General features: G+C 37.1%; 1 protein-coding gene and 1 pseudogene across 1 annotated transcript; both read right to left on the bottom strand.

Annotated features, from left to right (window-relative positions):
- Nucleotides 1-4,677: 4,677 nt before the first annotated feature.
- On the bottom strand, nucleotides 4,678-7,261 carry LOC115981903 (CLAVATA3/ESR (CLE)-related protein 25-like). The gene is made up of 2 exons (XM_031104333.1): nucleotides 6,665-7,261; nucleotides 4,678-5,297 (listed from the first exon to the last, which is right to left on the bottom strand). The coding sequence occupies exons 1-2, from the start codon at nucleotides 6,928-6,930 to the stop codon at nucleotides 5,255-5,257; spliced, it is 309 nt and encodes a 102-aa protein (XP_030960193.1). The 5' UTR covers nucleotides 6,931-7,261; the 3' UTR covers nucleotides 4,678-5,254.
- A 15,859-nt stretch (nucleotides 7,262-23,120) lies between these two features.
- LOC115981321 lies at nucleotides 23,121-27,664 on the bottom strand (annotated as a pseudogene).
- Between the last annotated feature and the right edge of the window lie 257 nt (nucleotides 27,665-27,921).

A 27,921-nucleotide genomic window follows, 5' to 3' on the forward strand; every position in this document is an offset into this window, starting at 1 on the left:
TTCGAGCTTTATTAGAACATGACGCTTTGAGGAGGGGTATGGTTTCTTCATCATTTGTTATGGTGAATGTACTGTGATTTAGTGTATAACTACTAGGTTAAGTAAACGCTAAGGGAGGCAAAGGGTTTCAAATCTCAGAAAAATAAAAGGGTCTCTGCACCAAAGTGATAGCCTCCTACTTGTCTTCTTATAGGAAGGGCAAAACGGAAGGCATTAAATTCGTTCAGGTTTCCAAAAGAATCTGAAAACGAAGATGTGTCCGTTCAATGTCGAATGTAAATGAGTCTCGTAAAGGGAAGTCATTAAAAGCGTGTTTTGAATAATCAAACGACGAGAACGCGTTAGGAGTAAAATCAAAAAACGCCTCGTAGATCAGTATATTTCTTGGACAGATGGAAAACCGTCAGCATTAATGAAAGGCCGAATTAAAGGAGCCATCATAAAAGCTCGGCATTACCAAAACCCCCCTTTCCAACCAAGAGGTTGGACAGCCGGGTTTTGAGGGGCTATTGTGGGGCTCAAATGATTTATGGATCAGGCCCATCTACCCGGGGAGAATCCAAAGGTCCAAGCCGAGGAGGGCTATGGCCCAAGCTCGGCAAGATAGCCTATGGATACCGCCAAGGGCATTTCAGTCCTCGGCAGACCCAAAGTCCCCCTAGAAAGAGGGGTAAAAACGGTATAGGACTGAAACTTGGAAGAAAGATCTAAAATATCCAGGGAAAGCTACCCTTACTGCCATTTAATACTCTTAACCTGACATAGCCGCATTCTTTGGCTTTTACAACCACCCCCAACGACTTTGGGTATGGGCTGATGGGACAAATATCAGCCTTGGAAATGTTGACCCTATACGTGGACGAAGGACAGTGAACACAGGCGAGTATAAAAGGAAAAATCAGTAACCTAGAGAGGAGGCTGGGAAAAATGGCCAAAAACCAGAGCCTCCCAGCCCACCTCCAGGAGAAAGACTCCAGGGGTGAAGGAAACATAACTATATACGAGCACCCCGAAAAACCCACCGCCTGGTGACTAAGGCCTAGCCTTTCAAACCCACGCTCTACAAATGATATTGTTTGGGCCATTTCACGTGCGAACCCAACACTGTTACGGTTCGTCACGAATCGTGTCCTTACACTAATATATTTTTTTCAAGCTCAACTTTCTTTATTTGAGAAAAAAGGTAAGTTATGCATTTCTTTATTCCAATCTTTTAAATCTTCAGACCATTCAGGGCATAGGCCTCCAAAAAGGTAACAGAGGCATGCAAATGTTTCCTCGGGCCAAACAGAGATTGACCCTCAAGTGCAAAGGCAAAAGGGAGCTTGAGCGAATCCATTTGCAACTCCTTTAGAAATATTGCTTGAATGGTATTTCTTTCCTGTATTTCGAATACTTCGTACATATTTCAATGGGAACTTGATGAGTCGATCTGCCTTCAGGTCTTGCTTTTACTGCTATGTCAGGAGTTACTCCTCTCCAAAGAGCGACTCTTCTCAAAATCTTAAAAAATGATGCTAAGTTGGATCCTATAGAGTTCAATTCCCGTTCTCAACCCATGACCAATATGAGCTTGAAGGATGAGAACCAACTATGTAGCATCTACATCGAGAATTCAAGTATTATATACGTCATTTGTTCGATCCTTTGTAGGAACTACCCGTAATTTTGAACTTGCAAAATGATTCAAGCCCAACTTAAGCTTGTAGGAAAAAGGAAGTTGCCAAATAAGGTTTGCCTTCATTACAAAGGTAGGTAGCAAGTTTTTTTTTTTTTTTTTAAATGAATAATGATAATTTATAAAGGAGAAATGAGGGAGAAGCATCCTCTCCATCTCTGATTTCTTTTCCTGTACAAAAGGCAACTCTACGAGCCAAATTGTGAGGTAAAAAAAAAAAAAAAAAATCTAAGTTCTTGAAACAAAACAAGACCTAGAAGTGTTGTTCATTTTTTTAGGTAAGAAAAATCATTTCTAATACAACCTTTAGCAAAAACTAGAAAAATAATTGAACTTAATTACCATTTGATATCTATTAAGGTGATTAGAGACAATTTTCCATGATGTGTCCTACCAATATAGAATTCTATTCTTAAGTAAAATAAATAAATAAAAAACGAGCTTGTTATGGCATATAGGCATAGCATCTTAGCACAGTGGGGGCATTCAGCCATACCTCACTCCTTTTTAATAAAATTATTTAAAAAAATATATATCTTAAAACTAGGTGCATTCGGCTATGCTTCATTCTTTTTGTAAATAATAAAATCACTTTTTTTTTTTTTTTTTTAAATATAATAAAAGAAAAACCAAGGCATTTGACTGTGCTTCATTTTCATATCAAGGGCATTTGGCTATGCCGCATCCATGTTTGATAAAATACATTATTTTTTTAAAATGACAAAATTTAGGTGCAGTATTTAAGCGCTATTTCTTAGGTTTTCCTCTTAAAATTTAGCCATATGACTTTTTTCTCATGAGATGAATTATATTTTTAGTTAAGTACAATCACATAGTTAAATCTTAAAAATGAGACTCTAAAGAACATCACCTAAGTATTAAATCTACGTTCTGCCATTTTTTAAAACGTCACCAAACAAGGGGCATTCGGCTAATGCCTCATTTTTTTCAAATCAATCAATCAATCAATAATAATAATAATAATAATAATAATAACCTAGTTTCCAACTAGGGGCATTGAAAATTTTGAAATGAGAAGTTTTTTTTTCCCCAGCTATCAAGTAAGTTTCTACATGCCAAGATCTACTAGGTAAAGTTCGGATGGAAAATAATTTTGATTGATTACTAATTAAAATTAATTAAATACATTTTTGTGATTGGTTGAGTCTTTGTCTTAAAAAAATAATTTGTTGGATGGGATTAAAATAAGTTGATAAGATTTAAAGATTGTGAGGTTAGTGTTCAAAAAAAAGATTGTGGGTTTAAGGTTTTGATATGGGCCACAAAACCAAATCACTATATATAAGAAAAGGAAACACCAATAGAAATAAGTAGATTGGACTTGTTTTAGGTGGCAGAATTAGGCCCTCAAACCAAGTCCAACATGTTACAGAATTGGCTGGGACAAGCCTTATTAAATGGCGGAAACTACAGCTTAAGGTTGCCTATTTGTGGAGCTGGGCTCCTATTTATTGGACCCCTTTCAACACTACTAAATTCTTTGAGGACCCCAACTCCAATTGCAATTGATGACCCATATGTTTCCAGATTCGTTGTCTTGCCATCAGAAAATTGTTAGGTATTTCTGGACTTTAGGGAATTGATACTCCACGTTCCACATTCCACAAAAATAAAAATAAAAGTTATTTATTTCATATAAACATATGACATAAACTTAAGTCAAAAGCTTTGTAGATGAATTGGCACCTCTCCATGTACAAAGTGTTTGAGGTCTAGGGGGGAAAGAGTTCAAACTGCAGGATTAGCAGTATGTTGTAATTATTTCTCCAAAAAAAAAAATGACACAAAAATTAATTCTTAAATTATTATTATATATTTATTGATGTGGACAGTAGATAGTCATGTATTTCTTTTTTTTTTTTCTTTTTTTTGAGAAAAAGATAGTCATGTATTTCTAGACATGACTCTAAGAATGAAAATATTTTTCTCTAAACTAGTTAGGAAAAAAATCATTCAAACTCTTCCTATATCTTTTAAGGTTATGTTAATGGATGCACTTAGGACAATTGTTAATAAACCAGTATAAGAAAGTTTTGACACTAGTTTTATGGAAAATATAAAAAACTGTTAACAATATTTATTAATTTATCATTCTCCTAATAAAATATTTCTAAAAATAGCTCCTAAACCTGGTTAACATTTTCCATCTTTTTATTGGATGTGAATTTTGAAAATCAAACCGTTAGATTGCATGTTCTTATTATATTCTTCATGCTTGCAAAATTTTAAGAAGATCAAAGATCACTAGTTTTGTTATTAATGACATGTTTAAACTTCAAATTTCAAAATTTTGTGGTAAAAAATTATACATAAAAAATAAGTTCATTGATCGAATAGTAAATAATATTTGATTTGAGCGAAATTTTATATGTATGTTAAGTACATAAAGAACATGTAATCCTACTGTTGGATTTTTAAAATTCACATCCAATAAAAAATATAAAAGAAGTTTAGGGGATTTCTCTCCAGACTAATTTGGAGAGAAACATTGGCCCTCTGAAAATACCTAATAATTAATTCTCTCACATGGATCAAAATGCACCGGTTTAAATCCCTTTTACTTTTTCCCCCTTTTTTCATAAGCATCCCAATTTGAATCTCATTTTACTTTGGTCCCAGTCTCTCTGCTACTCAATCTAATAAAAACAAAACAAGAAAGGTGAAAGCAAATAAAAAGCTTGAGTATGCCTCCTTTAAGTTTCACTTTGAAGGGAATGACCGTATGTGTTTGTGCCTCCTTTACCTTTTGTTCATTTATTTATATATTTATTTTTCCTTCCTTTCGTTATTTGATTGCCACGCCACGAGACTAGAGAAGAATCTCATGAAGTTTATCAAGTTTGAATGGACCAAAGACCAAAACAGTCCAGCACCCCCACCAAAGAATCCAGAGAAAAAGACCAACACACAACTCAGTTTCGAGAGCAACTTTAATTTTTACAGGTACAAGAACCTTTAATTGGTGGGATTCACTTTAGTTTTGGAACTCATGCCACATCTTTAAAGTAATTAATGGAATAAAATATATGTTTAAAACTCTGAACAAATCCAAAGCCAAAGATGACTTTGATAGATAGTGACCGGTACATGTACCCTTCCCATGCATGCATATCACTGCTAAGTATGCCAGGACATCTTTGGGTTCTTCAAATCTAGCTCGTAGATATGCATGCTATGCTTACTATTAACTTAATTATATTTTTGGTCTTTTACATGCAAAGATTGATACTCATATGCTAAAATTGCTCACTCTCTATTTCTCACTCTAAAAAAAATAATCAAAGAGAATGCAAAAAAACTGAAGTGGAATTTCTACAAAGGCTGATTAATCTTCGTCTGGGATTCTTTTGAGTGTATTTTGTGTGCGACAAGCTTCCTTTTCTTTACTCCCCCATAACAAATAGGGTAATTGTAAAATAAGATTTGCATGCATGATTGGATTCTTGAGTATTTTTCAGGGTTATCTATAGGCCCATATCTAAGAAATACAAACATGCTTGCATCATCTCCTGCAAATTAATTGAGTTTCATGAAGCTTGTTGAACTTGATGATGTCTAGGATTTTTGACCAGGAGGTCTTCCAGAGTTCCCAGCTCTCCTGAAGAAAATAAAAAGGGAAAATAAGAACATGCCATAATTCTTAAAGTTGAATAATTTCTTTTCCCTATGGTAATTGAGGGAATGGGGATTTGATCGCAAGTTTTTCTTTACTAGAAGAATCGTGTAATGCCATTGAGCTACTAAACTCTTGGCAGCTTAATCAAACCCGTTAGTTGGTATCTTATATATGGAGAAAAGTTTAGTGAATTAAAAAGTCAAGTGGAGGCTTATGGACAAAGTTTAACAATATGGAAGATATGTTCCTTGCTTAAGAAACAATCCTTCAAGCATCAACTTATTTTAATTCAGATACTGCAAAAGTGTTTAAAATAAGCTATATAAGCAACAATGCCTTCAGTTACGTTTGATGAGTAATAAGAAATCCTGTTGAGAAAGCAAAAGTTCTAGCTTACTGATATTTGTAACAAATACCATTGCTAATCATGACAAACTCTGAGTTGAACTTGCGAATTATGATAAAGGAAACAAGAAAGTGATAAGAAAGGCACCCTAAAAAGCTTGAAGGCTTCTTACGTCGAGAATAAAATGAAATGTTAATTAGCTTTAATTTGAATAATCATGACTAGGGGATGGAATAAAGTGAGTAGACAAACTTTATTTCCTTTTTTCCTTTTTTGGACTGGGGCTTAGTAAACTGTAATATATAATAAAGTATCTGGACACCTTCAATCAACACCTCAATGTAACAGTTAAAGCATGAAAATCCTAATTGTTTATACTTAACCAACAAATCTTCTCATAGTTGGAAGCCAGATAAAATAAAAAAGTAAGAAAGAAAGGAAAGGCCATTAATTGAGGGAATTTTTGCAGGCAGTTCAATAATTAAAGATGGAACAAAAACATTACTATGGTTCTATTAGTTGAAAGGGATCACTCGATAGAGCTATGTATTTTTGTAAGATTTGGAAATCCATAGCATATTGACTGATTGTGATTAAAAAAATTATAAAAAAAAAAAAGTTTTCAATTACATATGTTTAGCAAATAAATAAAAATTTTGTGCCCCACCTTAATTAAAATTCTTCAACCAATAGCGTAGCATAGCGACATTACTTGGCCTTCTTTAATTTATTATAAGAAGAACTAAGATTCAAATCTCCCTTCTTAGCTAGTACTTAGTGTAATAACCAAATTATAAAAATTTCTAATTGCTTTAGCTAGAGATAAGAAAACTTTGGTAAAAATATTCACACATGCATACACCATAGATACATGCAAATTAAACAAACTAAAACTTTCTGACCTCAAAAAAGATAGCACATAATGAAAAATAGAAATTAGATGTAAACCGTGTATATGTACAGAAATATATAGTATACGTATGTGTTGGTAATAGTAATATACCTGTTATGTATAGGATCTGGTCCATTGGGAACTCTTCTTTTGCTCATGTAGTTGAGATCCAACTCCGGATGGTCGACAAGCTTCTCCTTGCCTTTGAAATTTGCACCAGACTGAGTCGATAATGTTGTCTCCATTTTTGCTCTTCCACTTTCCTGGTTACCAACCAACAAAAGAAAAATAAACCCCACTAATGCTAGTGCTCCAAGCATGATCTTGAAAAGCAAAGAAGTACGACTACTAGTACTACTGCCACCCATATTTTTCATTCTATATTTTATTTTTCTAGGAGAAGATGCCCTCTGTATATCAAAGACACAGATCAAGTAAACAAGTACAGAACAAGACTATCATTGCATGATGAATGTGGTTATAATAATTGGGTCTATAAAAGAACTGGAGGAAGGAAGAGAATAGGAGAGAGGGAAGTTTATCAGATTAGCTAAGGCAAGAATTTTTTTTAAGGGTCTGGGGTTTGTCAGTTTTTTTTACTTCATGGAGTTAAGGGTGATTGTATTCTTTATAGGTTGGATTGGATTCTGTTGCATACACTTTCTCGAACCTAGAGAGAGAGAGAGAGAGAGAGAGAGAGAGAGAGAGAGAGAGAGGGCTTAGCTGGTTTCGAACGTGACAAGGAGGGAACCCCCTTTGCCTTTATGCTGAGAAGGTCTCAATACGACTCTTCTTTTGCTTTGATTTGTGTATTTTCATGCACCTACGATACCAAAAGACCCTCTCGGCTCTCGTTCTATCATCCTTTACGTACAACAGGGAGAAAGGGAGAAAATATCGGCTGCCCACAGTGTCATGAAATCTCCGTGCCACTGGGGATTAAAAAGGAATCGAACATGTGCAGCAAGCTGAGTAAAATACTCGTATTGGAACATAAGGAATGAAGTGTCTTAATATACCTAGTTGATAATTATGGAACAACTTATTAACAATAAGCTGTGCATTGCGTTTATATACCATTTTGTTAGGTATATATAGACTCAAATTCCATAATCTATTAGGGGTTTTCAAAAAAAAAAAAAAAAAAAAATTCCATAATCTATTAGAGTTATTAAAGTGTGAAAGGAAAGAATCTTTCTTGTTAAAAAATTAATTTAGTAGTATTATTCTCCAAAACATAGATAATAAAATTTTGTATATTACCACCATTGTAAAAGTTTTGGCGACTTTATCCCAAGTGGAGGCTTTTTCCTAAGTGGGATTTTGGTCTAAGATGTTCCTACCGTATATGGAAATTATTTGGTAGTTATTCCTTGAAACTGAAATAGACCTGCATGAACGATATATAAGTATAATATGATTTTATTCGGAGGTTTTAAATTAAATTCATAATGCGATTATGTTTGGAGGCTGAAAGATCTTAGTAACATTTGGGATTGAAAGATACTCATATATGTGAGTTACATGTGATTTGGGTGTAAAGAGTTTTGAGTTGGTTTGTCTTTATATATTTCTTGAGTATCATTTGCAAGTAGGGATGACAATGAGACAGGAATTTTGCGAGGCATTCTTTGCCCCTGTCTCACTTAAACACTTTGTACTCCATCCTTGTCTTAGATTTTTACTCTCTTGTCGGCAGTCCTTGGATTATATATTTATGAGACATGACTATAAAAGTGATTGAGCCAAAGTTGAGTGGATTCATGTTGACCCAAAGTGTCTGGACATGAATGTGAGTAAATAATTTTGCTATTGCGGTTAAGCATGGTTTTGAGTTGGTTAAAGCACATGATGACATGAGGGATCAAAAGAACCCAAATCTGACATGATTAGATAGATTTAAGGCATAGCAAGCCATTTTTTTGTTGTTGTTTCATTTAGGGGTTATACTATATGTTGATTTTGATTAAACTTAATTATATGTCTTGGTCATGCAGTTTTGGCTTGTTAGTTGTATGGACAATTTCCCATTGTACTTGCAGAATAAACTGATGGAGCAGATGCGATGAATACATTCTGGATAGGTGCTCAACTGCTCATCATGGTTGAGTGGGTGGATGTTGGCATCAAGCCATGCTTTAAGGTCAAATGAGTGCCCATGGAGGCAACCTACCATTGAAACCCTAGTCCTAGAGCTTACTTTAGGGGGTATTGAACATAGGGAGAAACTTGTTGCACACACAACCAATTATAATTGAAAACATAACTTTAAATCACAATTTCAAACTTGAAAACATGACTTAAAGTCACGTTTTCAATTATAATGGACAGTGCATGCAACAGACAGTACTCTTAATTGAAAAAAGATACTAGAGCAGAGTGGTCAGCCCCAATAACTAGCTATAGTGAAAACCCTAGCCCATTATAATCTAACTAGAGCAAAGTGGTAGATTATACATTACAAACTATCTATTAATTTAAACTTCAAGAATTGAACATTGGATTTCAATAATGAATTTTTCTGATAAACTATTACTTCTAAGTTTAATTTTAATATATATATATATATATATATATATAGAGAGAGAGAGAGAGAGAGAGAGAGAGAGAGAGAGAGAGAGAGAGAGAGAGAGAGTCCACCCATCTTCCATGTGTTTGGAAGGTTGAAAATTTTTACACTCTTAAAATGTATAAACATAATGCATAACAATATTTGAAAAGAAAATAAAAATTTTAAGATAATTTTTATTCATTAAAATTTTGGGCCATAATTAAAAATTTTTATTCATTAAACAATACATTCTATTTTCCAGTAGAAAAAGCTTTATTATTATTATTTTTGCTATACTATAAGATAAATGGATATAATATATTATATTGTATAGGGGTCTAAGGCCATTACTTAAATTGCCTATAGGTTGAGCCCTCCTTGGTGAGAACTTAGGGTCCGTTTGGATACAGTTGAAAACTGAAAACTGAAACTGAAAACTGAAAAACACTGTAGCAAAATAATTTTTAAATGTGTGAATAGTATCATGGGACCCATTTTTAATGAAAAAGTTGCTGAAAAGTGAAATTTGTGGGTCCGTAAACAGTACACGACGTGCTGTGATTGGCTGAAACAAATTGGAAAAGTCAAAATTTGCGGTTATTGTTCATTGAACAGTAACCGCAGCACTCAAAAAGCTAAAAATGCGTGAAAAAAAAAAAAAAAGCAAACAAAACGCAAACGCAGACTTATCAACCGAATCCAAACGCTCTCTTAGTGTTTTGCTAAAACATGGGATAAATTCTCAAAACCCTAATGCTTGAATATGCGTTTCTTGATCTCAATAAAATTATAGAAGCTTGAAATTAAGATTGAGACTGCGTGACAAAGGGCCATCATCACCCATGCAACTATTAGATTACTCTACAAAACAATTAAAACCCACGTTTCAAGGAAATGAAAAGAAAGCATGGGATTCTGTCATTACAAATTTACCAAAACATTAAAGTTGAGGGAAAAAGAACCAAGGACAGGAAAAAAGGAGGATCACACTTACGGGCACACGTTTTTCAGTGAGTTTTGTGGCCATGCTTTGTAGTATTTTCTTGGGATGTGATGGCAGTCCTAATTATTAAGATGCGTCCATAGTCTTATTGGTTAAGATTCATGCCTTATATTTTTAGATTAATTACTGTTTGGGACGTGTTTTGAATTCCAAAATTTTATGTAAAAAGTTAACAGATACTTTAAGTAAATTTTTTGTGGCCATGCTTTGTATACTCTAAGCACATTTATTGGTTAAAAATCATGCCTTATGTTTTTAGGTTAATTATTGTTTGGGAAGAGTATGGAAAAAGTTAATGTATACTCTAAATATATTTTTTAGTGAACTATTTTAGAAAAATTTTATGAGAAAAGAAAGAAAGCAAATAATATTTTGATGGTTTTTTCAATTTCTCATAAAAGTGGTATCAAAATTTTCCTGAAATGGTATATTAACAAATTACCTTAAGGGCAGCTCGAACCCTTCCCTCCCTAAACCCCAAGCACTTTGTGAATGAAGATGTGTCAATTTAGCTTCAAGACTCTTGTCTTCTTCGAGTTAGTTTGTAATGTATAATCTAACATTTAATTTATGTAAAAATCAATAGATTAATAGGAAGTTATTTTCCTAAATTACAAGAATACTTAATGTGTACTTTAAAGTTTAAACTATAAAATTTTTGCAACAAACATCTTAATTTTGGATTAATCTGTTAGTTTCGGTCCTAATTTGAATGGTGTGATAGACATATATTACAAAATAATCTTGAGAATTGATTGTAAACATTCTCATAGCTTAAAGTGGATAGGTGCAATTATTCCCCTCCCCCGCCTCCCTGTTTTTACAAATGCAATGTATAGTTAATAATAATATTTAAACAATTTAGAGTGCTAAACTTACCTTCGCTTTGATTTATTAATTACTTATCATTACCAATGGCTACAGTAGTGACATAATAATGCAACATGCATGGCATATGTCAAAGATCAGGCTCACTCTTGAAACTGAAACAGCCAAAAGAATAAAAAAAGGAAATTAAATGCAAAGCATAATTTGTTATTTCCAAAATAATAGCATCCTTGTGAAGTTTTTATTTATTTTTATTTATTTTTTATTTTTTATATTTATAAATTTTTTGTAAATTTTTTTTAAACACATCTAAATTTACAAATTGTACTTTATAGTAACATGTAGCAAAAAAGTGTAAGTAAATGGAAATGCTCCTAGTGCTCATCTTCTTTATTGAGTGACTGTTTGTGGCACCAAATAAGCAACCCCCTTCGTTGCTCTCAAGAAAAAAAGAAGAAGATACAATTATTAAAAAAAATAATGTAAGCAAAGAAAAAGGCGTTGGTGATATCTTGCACAGTTGCAATATTGATCATGTACAATTATTTATTTATTTATTTTTTTACAAAGCTAAAATTATTGCAACCTGGGGTCAAGAACTTTCTAAGGACTTATGCATCTGACAGGCGTGGCAGCTTTCGTCGGCTATGGAACAATGAATAAATAGAAGTACACAACAAAATTTTCCAATTTCTTAACATAAAATAGTTGATCGTGAGTAGTACTGAATACTTTTTATTCATAACTTTTTTTTTCTACCATTTAGAATCAACCATTTTGATAAGTTGTAAAATTGGGTGTGTTTGTAGTACTATTGAAGAAAATTTGATATTAAATGAATTTCTGAACTTCACATTGTTCTACTTGTGCCCTTTCTATGATCAAATGAGAAGCCACCACTTAGGAGGCACAGAAAGATTCTACTAACATGGTTGAGATATGAAAATTTCCGAACATAAGATATATATATACAACCTTTTTATTCTCAACTAAATACTAGTTGAACATACTAATTCGTGTACTTTATATATAATTGAACATACTGATTCGTACGTGTAATTTTACAATTCCGACCAGCCATGGTCCACAAAATTTATGCCTTAATCACCTGAGCCACTCTTAGTTGCGACTTGCGGCTTCAAATTTAATATGTCTTTGCACTATTGGAATTTGAGGATATGATGATCATTACATAGAAGTATATGAATATGAACTAGAATAGACTGCACATAGAAGCTGGTTCCCTCCCATAAGGCTTTAATTAGGGGAATATGGAGTGCAATACTCCACAAGGCCAAGCATATGGTACAATATTTTGTGTTATCCAATCTCTAAGGATCTCACAGTAGAAACAAAAAAGTTAGTTTGTGTTTTGGAGAATCTAATGCTTTTTTTTTTTTTTTTACTATAATAGCTTGTGGTTCAAGGTAGATAAATATTGATGCACAAAAGAACTAAATTTACTAGCTCTATGATGATCTAAAATTCCTTAGGTACCTAACTGCACATGTTGGGTTTGTATTATTTTATAGTGAAGATGTTGACAAGCAGAAACAAAGTAATTTGTGAATCAGAGGGTGCCCTGCCTTCCTCTAATGTTGTCATTGTACTTAACTATATATTTGGAATCCTATGTCGAAGCAAATAGCTGGGTCCAACCTTTTGTTTTTGTTTTGACAATTAGTTTAATGATGTTAACTAATTTCACAATTGTTAGAGTGATACGTTATAATTGGTGTTAGAAGTGGGTTCATATAAAATAATTTTACTCTAATCACAATTTGTCATATCAATACTTGTGAAAAAGATTGTAATTGTTTTTGTGTCTCTAACACTATTGTTAGATACTTTAGACCCCAGTTGTGTTGATTAACCATTTATTAAGCCAAGTTTATTAATTACTTATGGGAAAACTATTCCAAAGGAATCAACTGCATGGACTTTGCCGCCAATCCCAACACAAACAATCACTATATAGGATTGATGTTTTTACAATATAGAATAACTTTATACTAAACTACTACCACTTGTAAAACTTATTGTAGTTATCCAATATTACAACTCCAAAACCATGAACTCTTCTATATATGAATTGTTGCACGCGAATTTCCCGTTCACAACTTCAAATACTCACTCAAAGCTTTTCTTCTAACAACTTGATAATTCTAGGGGCAACAACTCACCGAATCTTTAGTTTCTTCAGCCTTGATTACTGGTTGATGCTTTGAGAGAGTTTTGAATACTTTATCTCTAGATGTACAAAGCGCAGCTCTCAAAAAGTCTTTAATCACATCCTCTAGGTTTTATTTTTTTAATTTTTAGCTTAGCTTTGGTGGCATGGAAACCTAGAAGTTTGGACAGTTGATGGGCTTAAAACTATAACCTGGTATAGTCATATCGATCAATCAAAATTATTAAATCTCGATTGATTGACTAAGTGTTGAAAAGGTGTTGAAAACACATAAACAACAATCTTCCTGGGTATTAGTCTTGACTTCGAGATTTATTTAAAACACACTTACAAGACTTACATTTGATCATGGTTTGTCAACCTATAACTATAGCTAGAATCAACAATTAATTATTGTTGGTTTGACGAAGACACTATGACTGTAGTCTGTAGGATTCTCGTTAGCACAAATATACAAGGTTGAATAGTGTTTCACTAATTAATACGAAAGGAAAAGGAGCAAAGACCATAAAGCATGGAATCACAACATATAGTATATATATTGCAGTCGTGAAAAGCATGTTTATTGTTTGCGCAATAATGCATAACTTGTATATATATCTTCCATGAAATCTTTGTTATTCTAATACAAAGTTCATTGCCATGACCAACACACTTTAGAATTTAAACGATTTATTACAGTCAAATGCAGCAGCTGGTAGTTGCTTGTTTTAACAACATGATTACTCGTTGAAGCTTTCATAAAAAGCTTATTTGGAATGGAATCCAGATCTGAAATGGCTTCAGCTGTACAAACATCCAGTTGGCAGCCATCTTAAGCTGCGCAATTAGAAAGGTCTTGTCTATGTAATTGGATTTTCCGTATCTTTCAGGATTTGCTTTGAAAAGCTTCCTCTGTAGCCGGAATTAATGCCTGTGCATAGGACAGACAGTAAATCGCCACTGCTTTTAAGCTTGGATATAATGTTGGAATGAAAAGAATGGCCGGCCTAACCAGTTCCCCAACTTTTATGTTGGAATCTTGGAATCTCTCTTTTTTTGTAAATAATTATTTGGTTCTAAGTATGTAAACAAATCAAACCATGTATATGGCTTGGTTATAAGGGTGTAACAAATCAAACTATTTATATGATTTGGTTCAAGAATTTCTTTAAAAAAAAAATTTATGTTCGTTTAGTTAACATACAAGTCAAGTTTAAGCTCTTCTTTGAGAACTGATTAATTAATATTTGAGACTTTGACTAATAAGGAATCCAAGCTCGAGATATACTCACTCATGCATTCATGAACAAGTTTATGAACATGAAATTTGACATATATATAGACACATGTTATATTATAATGTAATTATTTAGTTATAGGGATAAGAGAAAAAGAAAAAAAATCATTTATGTTTGTTCTGTTTGCCTATATACAAGCCAAGTTTAAGCCCTTCTTAGAGACTTGATTAATAAGTCTTTGAGACTTTAACTAGTAAAGAAGTCAACCTCAAACATTCTAGTATATACTTTTGTGAAAAATCTTATGAATATGAAATTTGACATGTATACACACATGTCTTTATTATATTATAAATATCATGAAGTTCATATTGGTTTATATGAGTTTGTAAAGTATATCATTTTAACCTACTTAGTTGGTTTATTAAAGATACAAGGTTGATGGAATTTATTTTTATAAATTCATAAATAAAAAATCACTGTGCCTAAAAGACTCAGCCAATAAGACCTTAAATATAATTTTAAAACTAAAAAGTTCAATTTATGAAAGGATTAGGCTTTTAACCATCATATTCATTTTATGTGAATAGAGAAATATTAATTAGGTACTTTTGTGAACAAACTCTAGCTAGTTGAAAAAATAAATGAACTAAACTTAACTATGAAGCATGGTTTGATGATGGGTTTGAACTCAATTCATATTTGAAAAAAAAAAAAAAAAAAAAAGAAGATGTAAACTAATCTTGAATTTCAAAATTTTTATTCAGATTGGTTTAATTATAGCCCCATTAAATAATATCAAGCCGGTTTTGCCATCTTTCATAGTTGAGTTCATTAAGGGCCCTTCCATAGAGTAGGAACTAAAAACCAATACTAAATAGTAGGTATAAAGTAAATTGCCTAATGTTTCCAAATTAGTCCGAATTTCTTACCTTCTTGTCATAAACCTTATATATTAAAGAGTGGTCATATATGTGTGTGCATGCGCATGTGAAGATCATTTCCCACCAAAAGATCAATCCAATAATACCATTTATTGATAAATAGCACAATATTATAACAAGTAGATGTAAATCAAATGAATAATTACTATAACAAGTATCAACTTTTCCTAAGATATGTTTGAGTCAAAGAGGTTACATCAGTTTATTTTAAACTTAAATTTAAAAAGTCCAAATGTGACTACCATAATTTTATACACACAATGAATCTTACAGTCCAATAAATCACCTCAAAAACATAATTTAGACAGTTATTCATTATGTTTGTCTGTCGATCATATTCATTTTAACTTCAGTTTAAAAACCTTTTGTAGTAGCTTTTAGTATTTGCCTCTACCATGTGATTAGTTTCACCTAAACCTGCCTAACTTTGAGGTAGAAACTTTAATTGTAGTAAAAATTAACAAGCCTTTATCCCATTAAGGCATCAAAACTAGTATTTAGCTAGGCAAACCTACTTCAACTCATGCATGTTACACATAGGCAAAGAGCGTGGAGCTTGGGGTGGCCCCTACTTGTGGCACATCATACAGGGGTCTCATCTTCTTTAAGGATTCGTACACAGACAACTTTATGATATGTTCCCACAAATTGCAAGATATGATTATGTATTCAAGCTCGAATAACCCGACATAGACTAGAGACAAAAGGCCTTCCAAGTAATTAACGATTCTATGCCACGGAAACCAATAGATTTTTTGGTGCGAATTTCATGCACTTTACTGCTTAATCATGCACCTCGGCCTTACTCAACAAAGCATAATCAAAGCCAGTGGCTCAGTTCTAGAGACATTTTTTTTAATCTTCGGGTATATCGGTATACGGTGCCGGCATATATAGTTAAGATATCAACAGCTTATTAAAGAACTCAGTCTTATCTCTATCTTTTTCTAAATTATATACTTTCAACGTTGTGCTTGTTTTTGAATATATATATATGACATTTATATGTGTATTTGTTAAATAAACAAATAATTAAGTACAACTTTGAGGTGTCTGAGTGTCTTCCGTCCTTCTCACAAAAAAAAACTTTGAGGCGTCTTCACTAAAATGCATGTAGATATCGCAGTGCATGCATCGTAGTCAACCAAATTAACCTACTGAAGCAAAAATTATATCCTACACTCTTATTTTCTGAGAGGCTAAATATTTTTTCTTACACTTATTTACATCCGTTATTTCATATACATAGTTACAATTGATACCAAAATATACATATTTTAAAAAAAAATTAAAAAAATACCCACATTTAATGATAAAAATAAATATATAAAAAATGAATGATAAATAGTGAATGTGAGAGAATAAAAATCCATTAGATTCAGCCAGTAATTTCTTAGGTGCTATTTTCTAATGTCTATGGCTGAAGAGTCGCTCATGACTAAACCCTCCCACTGCTGGCTTCGGTATATGCCTACTGCATGAAGCTAATTGATTGGCACGTCTAGTTTGGGATGTTGAAAAACTTCTAATTTAGTGATTTATGACGCCCCTCGTGATGAGCCTTTGAATGTTTTTTATGAAATTCAGTTTGCTACAGTGAAAAGTGATGAATGCAGCTCATAGTTTTCAGCTGATCAGCAATGATGCAATAGCTGATCAGCGCCATAATAGGTAGTTTTCTTTTTTATTTATTTTTAATTTTTAATTTCTGAATGGGCCTATAGTCACGTTTCTCAAACGCTGACATAGGTCCTTTCCAAAAAAACATGGCTAAAAGTACTTAGAAGCGCGACTATTGAATTAATTTATAGCTGTGTTTTAAAACAGCTATAGGTCAATAATTTAAGTTGCGATTCTCAAAAACACGACTATAGGTTAGCTGTAATAACATTTTTTGAAAACGCAGCTAAAAGGTGGCTATAGAGCGCATTTTTTAGTAGTGATGCATGTTGCAAGCACGTCTCCGGTCATAGTCTTTAAGGTCTCATTATAGACATATTGTAACTTATTAAGGTATGATCAATGATGAGGCTCAAGAAATTTACAAAAGCTCAGGAGAGGCGGACATAATAGACATGATGTGACAAATAGCAGATCCAAAAAAGATCTAAATCAAATGCACAATTCACTGAAAAAAGGGAGCATAGGCGTACGTGAACGATAGGCATGAATTCATTTTCCTTTTCCCTTTAGTACTAGAAGACGAATCTGCATAACCACGCGTATTTGGTTGGACTCCATATTCTTTTTCATTGCTCAAAATGAAAAATCAAGACCACACCAGCATAATTTAAAAAAGGACAGGGATTTTCTACACATTGCTGCAAACAAAGACAGGTGTCAAAAAAGAGAGAGACAAACATGCAAAAGTCATGTGCAATACACACGACCCAGTTTAAAATAAAACTGTCAACCTAAAGTTAACAGTTATTTTCCCTCTTTCGTCTAAAGCTGACAATATCCACATACGGCCATGCCTCTCTCTCTCTCTCTCTCTCTCTCATCCTCCTCCTCTTTTGTTTTTCTCAGGAATCCCAGATGAAAATTGTTATTGTTTATTCTTGGCAATAATTTCTTTCGGGTGCTTTGGTTTGTTATATGTTTTCACACTGTTTAGTGGTCCTGTACTTTTGAATGCCTTCACAGTGGCTTATGAGGGAAAATAAAAATTCAAGTATGAAGGATACTTACTGGCAATAAAATTTTTCTTTTCAAAGATGAACTAAATAAAATAAGAAAAAAAAAAAAATCAAACAAGCATGAACATATTTGTAGGGGCCAGAAAAATAAGTGGTCCAGGCCCACCTAAAGAAGTGGGCCGTGCCTTTCAACCCTGGCCCAAATCAATAGAATTTGTAAGAGGAGGAAACGAACAACAACAGAGGGCTTAGCCTGAGGACAACAACTAGGAAAGTAAGGTTTATATTAAGGAACAAATGGCTATCTAGTTCTCCATAAGTTCTCCCGAGGAGACTAAGTCTGTATGAAAAGTAATACTATTCACTCTCTTCTCTTAATGTTCTTCCTTCTAATTTCTTTTCTTTTTTCTCGATCCCCTTTCCAATGCTCTCCCATTTTCTTATATACATCTACCTCCATTACATCTCCACCATCCATTTCTATCTAACCTCCCTCATTTTTTGACACTTGTTACCTTTCACATCTGAAGAAGATGATGGAAGGAGTCTGCTTAGCTGTGGCTTACACTATTCAGGTTACTTCCTCATCAATGCGGCTGATAAAACTGTTGTCTACCATTTAATGCAGATACAATAGGCTACACTAGGCCAAAAGCTTCCTTACTGCCCACTAACTTCCACTTTCTTCATATCCTAGCTCCCACTTAGAATACTATAGATTACCATAATTAATTTCTTCTCCTCCTCAGGTGGCTTCCTTCCTTGGGCCCGTGGCTGGTAGCATTTCCACGTCAATGCTGCGACCTTTCAGCTTCATTCTCAGTCCTCGGGCCAATGCTACGGCCCTTCAACTTCATCCTCGGTCTTCAGGCACCCACAATAGCCCCCTAAAACTTTTGCTATTTATTTATGAGACAAAAGTGAAGTTTTAGTCTCTCAAGTAAAATACGCACGTGCCACATGCGTTCCCACGTATCAACGTCCTTTCATCTGTCTTTCGCATGCTTCTGGCACTTCGAAATCCACGATCTCACATTTATGGCGTTAGGCGGTTGCTTGTCTCCCCACGTTCTATGGTTTGATCAAGATCGTATGGTCCTCATTTCCCCTCATTGATGGGTGGGAATTTTGCCGCTCACTTTTTCACTCCTATAAAAGGAGAACTTAGAGCTGGCTGAGGCTCATTTTGAACATTCTGGCGATCTAAGTTGAAGAACTAAACTCTCGAGGAGCACTCTTTGCGTTCATCCGTAGGTGTGTTGATTTCCCTATGGGAAGGGTAACTTTCTATAGGTTAAACCCAACCCAATGTTCACCCAACATCTTTAGGATCCTCGGGTATGTAGATACAATAAACCATAGAATGGAGACTAACCTTACCTGGCACAATGTAAATTAGGTGTACAATTGCCAGAAAGGGGAGAAAACCAAATATTACATGAAGTGTAGAGTTCCCGCAGTTAGGTTGATCTCCTACTTGCCTGACTCAAGCAAAGGCATGGACGAGGATTTTCTTCTTGTCTCGGGAGGCTGGCATGATGGAATACATTGCCCTACCCAAGAAGGGGAACCAAGTAGGGTTCCCGAGGACCGGAGTGACATTTAGGATTTTTAGTTAACTTTATTCATGCAAGAGTTCTTCATTTATTCACTTCACTAACAGCTCTTCTTATTTATTTTTGCAGATGAATACCACACTGCACCAGCTAAGCACTTGGTGAACTTCAAGGACCTAAACAGGATCCTTAGATCAGAAATATTTTTGCACAAGGACGGATAGCTTAGGGCAGCCCACGTCATCCTTGGGTACACGCCGTCCACCAAACGGTTCCAAAGTCCAAAGAACGTTATTAGAGCCAAAGACCCTCACTTGGCTCTAATTGATGTGGCAGTCCCTAGATTCTTGCTAATCGAACCTCCTCTGGAAAGGACTCAGGATGCTCAGTTACCCGCTCTCTTAGCTGCCAAAATTATCTATTCCCAAGAGCCAACTCTCCCCTCGGACGAGGAAGAAAAAGAATCCACATCCGAGTCCGTTCAAGAAGTAACAGACAAGGATTTTGAAGTCTTTTATCGCTTGGACGCTCCCATCACATCCCAAGCTCAAACTTTTACGGCAATGAGTTTCAAAGAAAAAACCCCACACCTACTGGCTCTTCTCACAACCCATGCTGGAAGTTCTTCCCCAGCTATGGCAGTGCTGACTCAGCCACCAACCCCAGCTGCCACGCACACATCTCCTGCTGATGTTGGAGACAAGAAAAGAAAAAGAGCCCAGGGAGGCAAAAGTGCCAAGGGCACCGAAGAAGGGGAGATTACATAGTCTTCCCATCAGCCCCCAGCCAAAGAAGCCCGGACCGGGAAAGGACAATCAAAGAAGTCCTCTTCCATTGGGACTTCCAAAGAAGTTAAAGGGGAACAACCAAGGAAGGCCTCCATCTGGAGGCCCATCTTCACTCTAAGTTCAGGCAATCCAAACCTAGATGATGCTAATCTAAGGGATCCCACCAAGGGCAGCTCTAGCCTAGTGGCCGAATGTTTGGAAAAAGCCCTGTGTCTACCAGAGGACATGGAGGAGCTAAGATCCTTCAGGAAACGTGAAGTCTTCCTTGCCCTCAAACAAGATCTGGCCAAGGTACGTGAACGCCCCCATTTGATTGCATGACAATACTTTATGTGCAAGGTATAACACTTATGTATTTGTTCTTTGTGTAGTCTATCCAGGTTGCCTTTATGACCGAGGAATGAGTGGACCATTCCCTGGAGATGGCCAGGGATGCCAAGGCTAAGCAAGAGCCTGCCCAGAAGGCCCACTCGGATGCTGACAAGAAGCTAAAGGAGACCATTACTCAACTGGCTGAAGTGGAAAAGGCTCGCAGAAATACTGAGTCTGCCCTTAAGGCTATAAAAAGCAAGTGGCTGACGCATTGGAGGCCTAAAAGAAGGCTGAAAATAAAATGGCCTTGACAGCGGTGGAGCTGAAGCAAGCTAATAAGTAGTTGGAGACTAAGGAGAAGGAGAAAGCTGAGGCCAAGCAAGTAGCATCCGATACCGGCATGACCGAAGCAGCAGAGATCCTAACTACCTAGCTCAGGGATGTTGCCCGTGCCTTTTGCTTGGATTTATGGGGCCAAGCCCTGAATGCTGCGGGGGTGGACACCGAATCAGAGGTTTGGCCTCCTGATAAAGTGTACTACCCTCCTGCTCTATGCCTAGCTCCCACTCTCCCTCAGCCTCTAGTAGATCCAAGTTCAACTCCCCTTTCTTCCTCGGCTTAGCCTAGTGACACTCCCTCTTCCACCTTGGCCAAAGGCAAAGATAAGAAAAAAAAACTTCCACCTCTAGTGGACGTGCCGGATGTAGAGGCCGAAGAGGAAGCAGTTGAGGTGGGACAGTTGAAGAGGTAGAAAAAAGACAAAGAGTCGAAAAAGAAAGGGACCAAGGAAAATGAGTCAGCAACCTAACTTAGTTTTTAGACTAGGAAATACCTAGGAAAATTTTGTAATGGGTTGTATAGCCAGTGCCCCCTTTTTCCTTATTTTTGTACCACAACTCTCATACTTTTAATGGAAAAGTTTGAAGTTAAAACTTTTTTGTTTATTTAAATACTTGTACATTTCTTTACTGTTTACTTTGCACAAGTTCTTTTATATGACACGTTAGCTTCCTTTATAATGATCACACCGTGGCAGTTTGCAACTTCATCACCACATAAAGGGTGGGCTAACTTATGAAATTCAAACAAATTATCAATCAATACTTACTAGAAATTGTACTTGGACTCAAGCAAACTTGCTGGCATTACTTCACAAACCCGAGGAAATGCCCATGGCCCTTATTGTTCAGTCCCTTCAAGCAAACTTGCTCATGTTAATTTACTCTAGGCTTGTGACCCGAGGAGCCAGAACCCTAGGCTTGTGACATGAGGAGCCAGACAAGACCTAGGTTCTGTTTAACACTTAGAATATTTTCTGCAATGTTAATTTACCCTAAGCTTATGACCCGAGGAGCCAGACAAGATCTAGGTTTTGTTTAACACTTAGAATATTTTCTGCAATGTTAATTTACCCTAGACTTGTGACCCAAGGAGCCAAACAAGACCCAGGTTCTATTTAACACTTAGAATATTTAACAGACCAATTGTCTCTACAAACGGATTCACAACAAGATATGACCAAGCAAGATATGAATGGCAAAAAATTTATTAATAATAATAATGTCGTAGATTGTTTACATTCCAAGGGTGAGGAATTACATTTTCATCCAAATCTTCCAGATGGTAGGCCCTAATGCCAGTAATGGAAGTGATTCTATATGCCCCCCTCCCCCCAGTTAGGATCCAGCTTACCCCAAGCAGGGTTCTTAGCCATTCCCACCACTTTCCTCAAGACCAGGTCTCCTGGGGCCAATGGTCTGGCTCCTACCCCTTTTTCATACCTTTGCTTAAGTTTCTATTGGTAGTAAGCCATCTTTACCATTGCTACCTCTCGTCTTTCCTCGGCCAGTTCCAGGCTGTGTAGGAGTAAATGGTGGTTCTCTTCAACATTAAATTATTCCATTCTCAAAGTTGGGAATCCAGATTTAGGGGGATTACTGCTTCTGACCCATAGGCCATTGAAAAAGGGGTCTCCCTCGTTGATCTTCGAGGTGTAGTACGATAGGTCCATAACACGTGGGGCAGTTCATCCACCCATTTTCCCTTAGTATCGTTCAGGCTTTTTTTCAACCCAGCCACTATAACTTTATTGGTGGCCTTGGCCTGCCCATTCCCCTGAGGATAAGTAGGTGTAGAATACCCATTCCTAATCCCTAACTCTCCGCAATATCTCCGGAAGGCTTTACTGTCAAATTGAAGGCCGTTATGTGAGATCATTGTGTAAGGAACTCCAAACCTGGTGACAATGTTCCTTCAGATGAATCTCTTAGCATCCATGCCCCTGATATTGGCGAGGGGCTTAGCTTCCACCCATTTGGTAATGTAGTTTGTGCCAATGAGGAGCCATCTTCGATTCCCAATAGCTCAGGGCAAGGGTCCCACTATATCCAAGCCCTACTGAGCGAATGGCAAGGGGTTAGACAAAGGATTCAGAATTCCACCCGGCTGGTGGATATTTAGGGCATACATTTGACATTGGTCACACTTTTTTACATAATCCTAAGAGGTTTTTTGTATGCTAGGCCAATAGTACCTCTAGGTGAGGGCCTTATGTGCTAGAGACCTTTCTCCTGTATGACTCCCACAAATGCCTTCATGCAGTTCTTCCAATAAGGGCTCCATGGCTTCTGGGTGTACGCATAATAAATATGGCCCTGAGTAAAAGTGCTTGTACAGCTTCTGCTCCTCAGACAGCCAATAGCGAGGGGCAGCTCTGCGTATCTTCTCCGCCTCACACTTGTCTTCAGGCAAGGATCCCTGCTTCAAAAAGGTTACTATGGGGTCCATCCAACTCGGCCCCACATGGAAGCTGCACACCCCTATCAAAGATGCCCCTATAAGACTTGAGGTGTCCATCTCAAGGATGTCAATACCGTACCGGAGGCCGTACCGGTTTGGCCACCGGTACGATATATTTCGGATACCGGTCAATACCGGTGTACCGTTTCGGGTTTACCGCTATTTTTTATATTTATAAATATATATATATATATATATATGTATGTATGTATGTGTTTGTGTATATATATATATATATTATAATAAATATAAAAGTTTACCATAAAACATTTCCTCAATTTAGAACTAGTTATTCATGGTTTTAGACTTTAGTATCAATTAAAAGGGAAAAAAAATAAAATATAAAGCTTAAAAGTTACCATTGCATACTAAGAAAGCAAATAATATTAATAAGTTAATACAAATAAGTTACCATTTTGTCTTAACAAAAATTCAAAAATTACAAAACTTAAAAAAAAAAAAAAAAAAAAAAAAAAAAAAAAAAAAAACTTTTTTCTGTACCGGCCGGTATTGCCCGAAATTGGCCGGTACGGCCGGTACAAGGCCGGTACGGCCGGTATTTTTTCCGGTACGAAACAGGGGGGTCGAGTGTACCGGATTGCTGGCCGGTACGGTATATTCCGGCCGGTACGGCCGGTACGGTACGGTATTGACATCCATGGTCCATCTCCTCAATAACAACCCGAGGAAGGCTTGACTCTAGTGAAGTGGCCAACATTGCTAGAGAATCTACATGAGAGTTCTGTTCCCTCGGGATTTGCTTTAAAATAAAACCCTTAAATTGAGCTCGGGCATTATGTACTTTAGCAAGGTACCCCTGCATCCTTTCATCCTGAGTTTCAAAGTCACCATCGACTTGGCCCATGATCAGTTTAGAATCCAAGTACAATTCTACCGTGTCTCCTCCCAGCAGCTTGACCATAGCTATCCTTGCTAGCAAGGCCTTGTACTCGGCCTCATTGTTGGTGGCTGAGAATCCCAGTCGTAATGATTTTTCAATTATCAGCTTCTTGGGGGTGACCAACACAATCCCTACTCCTGCCCCCTTTCGGTTGGAAGCTCCATCCATATAAACTTTCCACGAGGGGGCAACTATGGCCGATGAGACCAATACACCCATAACTGCATTTTCCTCCTTAGGGACACCCTCGGCGAACTCTACTACAAAGTCTGCTAAAACCTGTCCTTTTATGGTAGTCTGAGGCATGTACTTGACATCATAAGCTCCTAACTTGGTTCCCCATTTAGCAATCTTGCTAGTTTAATCAGATTTCCATAGTAGGACTTGCAAAGGGAGCTGGGTAAGCACCACAACGGTATGGGCTTGGAAGTAATGAGGAAGCTTTCTAGTGGCATGCACAATGGCCAGCACTGCCTTTTTCAAGGGAAGATAGCGCATCTCAACCTCCTGTAGGGATTTGCTAACATAGTAGACGGGCCTCTGAATTTCGTCCTTGTTCCTGACTAGGACAAAGCTAACAACGTATTTGGTGACTGCTAGGTATGCATATAACACTTCCTCATTATTAGGTCAGAAAAGTATCGGTGGATTAGACAAGTACTGTTTGAGGTCCTCAAAAGCCATTACACACTCCTCAGTCCATTGAAAATCCTTCCACTTATGAAGTAACCAGAAGAAAGGACGACACTTGTCCTCAGACTGGGAGATGAACCTGTTTAAGGCTACTGTCATCCCAGTCAACCTCTACACCTCCTTAGGATTCTGAGGAGGGTGCAAACTGTTAATAGCCCTGATCTGTTTTGGATTGACTTCGATTCCGCGGTGAGTAATCATGTACCTTAGGAATTTTCCTAAGCTAACCCCAAAAGAACATTTGGCTGCGTTGAGGCATAGTTTATGCTCTCTCAATATTGAGAAAGTTTCTCCCAAATCGGCCAGATGCTCTTCTACCTTCTTACTCTTAACTACCATATCATCAATGTATGCCTCTATGTTCCTCCCAATTTGTGTTTCAAACATCCACGTCACCATTCTTTGATAAGTGGATCCTACGTTTTTTAGGCCAAAGGACATCACACGATAATGATAGTTCCCATTTGGGGTACAAAATGACGTTTTCTCCTGGTCAGACAATGATAGAGGTATCTGATGGTAACCCTGAAAAGCATCCAGGAAATTCATTTAATGATGTCCTACCGTAGCATCCACCAGTTGGTCAATTCTAGGAATGGGGAAGGGGTCCTTTGGACAGACTTTGTTCAAGTCCGTAAAATCCACACACACTCGCCACTTCCCGTTTTTCTTTTTAGCCACTACTATGTTGGCCAACCACTCGGGGCAGAAAATTTCCTTAATAGCTCCAGCCTGCTTCAACTTGTTCACCTCTGTCCAGACTGCCTCGGCATGGTCTTTGGATGATCACCAAGGAGGCTGCTTACGTGGCATAGCCTCGGGATTTATGTTTAATCGGTGACATGCTAACTCAGGATCAATTCCTAGAACGTCATAAGCATTCCATGAAAAAACATCAATGTTTGTCTTTAGGAACTTCACCAATTCTGCCTTTTCCATGGGCAACAACTGTGAGCCTACTTGGAAATATTGCTCTAGGTCCAGCCCTATTACCACATTTTCCAACTCCTCAGATGATTCTCCCAATGTCTCAGTTTGCTGCCCCCCTGTAGGCCCTTTTGGCTGCTATGGGATTTAATCCATAGTCACCACGGCAAGACCTAAAGATTGCTGCATGATTGCTGATATCAGGCACTGCCTGGCCATGGCTTGATCACCTACCAACTCTCCCCTGAGTAGGGTACTTGACCTTCAGATGCAATGTTGAGGGCACTGCCCCCATGGCGTGAAACCAGGGTCTAGCCAAGATAGCCGTGTATAGGGAGAATGCTTCTACTACAATAAAATTAATCTGGACCTCCACATCACCGACCTGTACGAGCAGTCTTATCATTCCTCGGGGGACCACCATTTTGCCATCAAAACCCATTAGTGGAGAATCATACCTATCCAGGTCCTCAGGCCTCAAGTTTAGCCCCCAGTACAGATCTAGGTACATGATTTCTGCTCTACTTCCTTGGTCAACCAGTACTCTCTTCACATCATAGCCCCCAGTCCTAATAGTATCAACTAGGGTGTCATCATATGGTTGGAGGGTTCCCTGCTTATCCTCCTCTGAAAAACTCAGGGTAGGGGTGACCATCACCCTTGCTCTTTTGGGAGTCTGATTTTTGGCTTCCAGGTCAGAGCCCCCCACCACGGACATGATTTTGGAACTTACCCTGACATTACTCCTGAGCCTAGCCAAGATCACATTAATAGTGCCCAACGCTGGTCGAGGAGTGTCGTCTTCATGCATCCCACTTTCAGAGTGTCCGACCTGTTCCCCAGGCTAATGTAGGAAATAATTGAGTTTCCCTACCTTCGCCAACTAACTGAGGTGATCACGCAAGGTCCTGCAGTCCTCCGTGGTGTGTCCCCTGTCCCGATGGCAATCACAGTAGAGGCTTTGGTTCCTCCTGGATGGATCTCCACCCATCCTATTGGGCCACTTGAAAAATTGGTCATTTTTTATCTTCTCTAGTATCTGGTACACCGGCTCCTTAAATAGTGAATTGACCAATTGAACCCTCATGGATGTCGCATAACTAGGGAAATCTCTTCGAGGCCGATCATTATGATACCCTCCTCCTCGAGGATCCCTCTTCTTGGGGAACATTTTAGCTTTAGCTTTTCCCTGTATTTGGTCCTCCTCTAACCTCTTGTACTTGTCTATACGATCCATAAATTGGCGCATGTTCAAAGTAGACCTCTTTGCTAATGACTTCCTCAACTCATGCTCTGTCGGAAGGCCAACTTTGAAGGTCCTTATTACCACATCCTCAAAATCTCCATCTACCTTATTGTATGTTTCCCAATACCGGTTCGAGTAAATCTTGAGGGTCTCCCCCTCCCTCATGACCATAGATAGCAAAGAATCCACTGGTCTGGGGACTCTATTGCAAGTTATGAATCTAGCACCAAATGCTTTTGTCAGCTCTTCAAATGATCCAATTGACCCCTCCTCCAAAGCATCAAACCAACGCATGGCGACTGGCCCAAAGCTAGAGGGGAACACCTTGCACATAAGGGCCTCATTGCTGGCATGGACAACCATCTTCTAATTAAAGTGATTGACATGCTCCACCGGATCAATCCTTCTATTATATACGGTGAACATTGGCTAGGAAAACCGATAAGAGAGTCTAGCCTTATTAATCCTCCTTACAAAAGAGGACTTAGAAATCTGTTGTAGGGCTTTACTCATAGCATCATTTTCCATGGTGTGATGAGAAGGTCCCTTTCCACGTTTGTTGTGGCCTTTCTCCAACTTGTCCTGCTGTGAAGAAGCTGTGTAAGACTCGCTAGGTGGAGTTCTAGACCTATGCCAGTATGAGTGGTCATGGCTTCCCCTCGAGCCCTCACTTGATAGGGAAGATGGGCTCTTCCTATCACGCTTCCTGCACCTCAACTTCCTGCATAGACGATCAACTTCTCGTTGTAACTTCAATGTCTCCTGATCAT

This window comes from Quercus lobata, chromosome 3, assembly GCF_001633185.2.
Source record: "Quercus lobata isolate SW786 chromosome 3, ValleyOak3.0 Primary Assembly, whole genome shotgun sequence".
In the NCBI taxonomy this organism is placed as follows: domain Eukaryota; kingdom Viridiplantae; phylum Streptophyta; class Magnoliopsida; order Fagales; family Fagaceae; genus Quercus; species Quercus lobata.

Excerpts from the sequence above, each read along its gene's own strand:
- LOC115981903 (XM_031104333.1), bottom strand. The coding sequence starts at position 6,930 with ATGAAAAATATGGGTGGCAGTAGTACTAGTAGTCGTACTTCTTTGCTT. Across the intron at positions 5,298-6,664 it reads CCAGATCCTATACATAACAG|GAGAGCTGGGAACTCTGGAA; the intron begins GTATATTACTAT and ends TATTTTCTTCAG.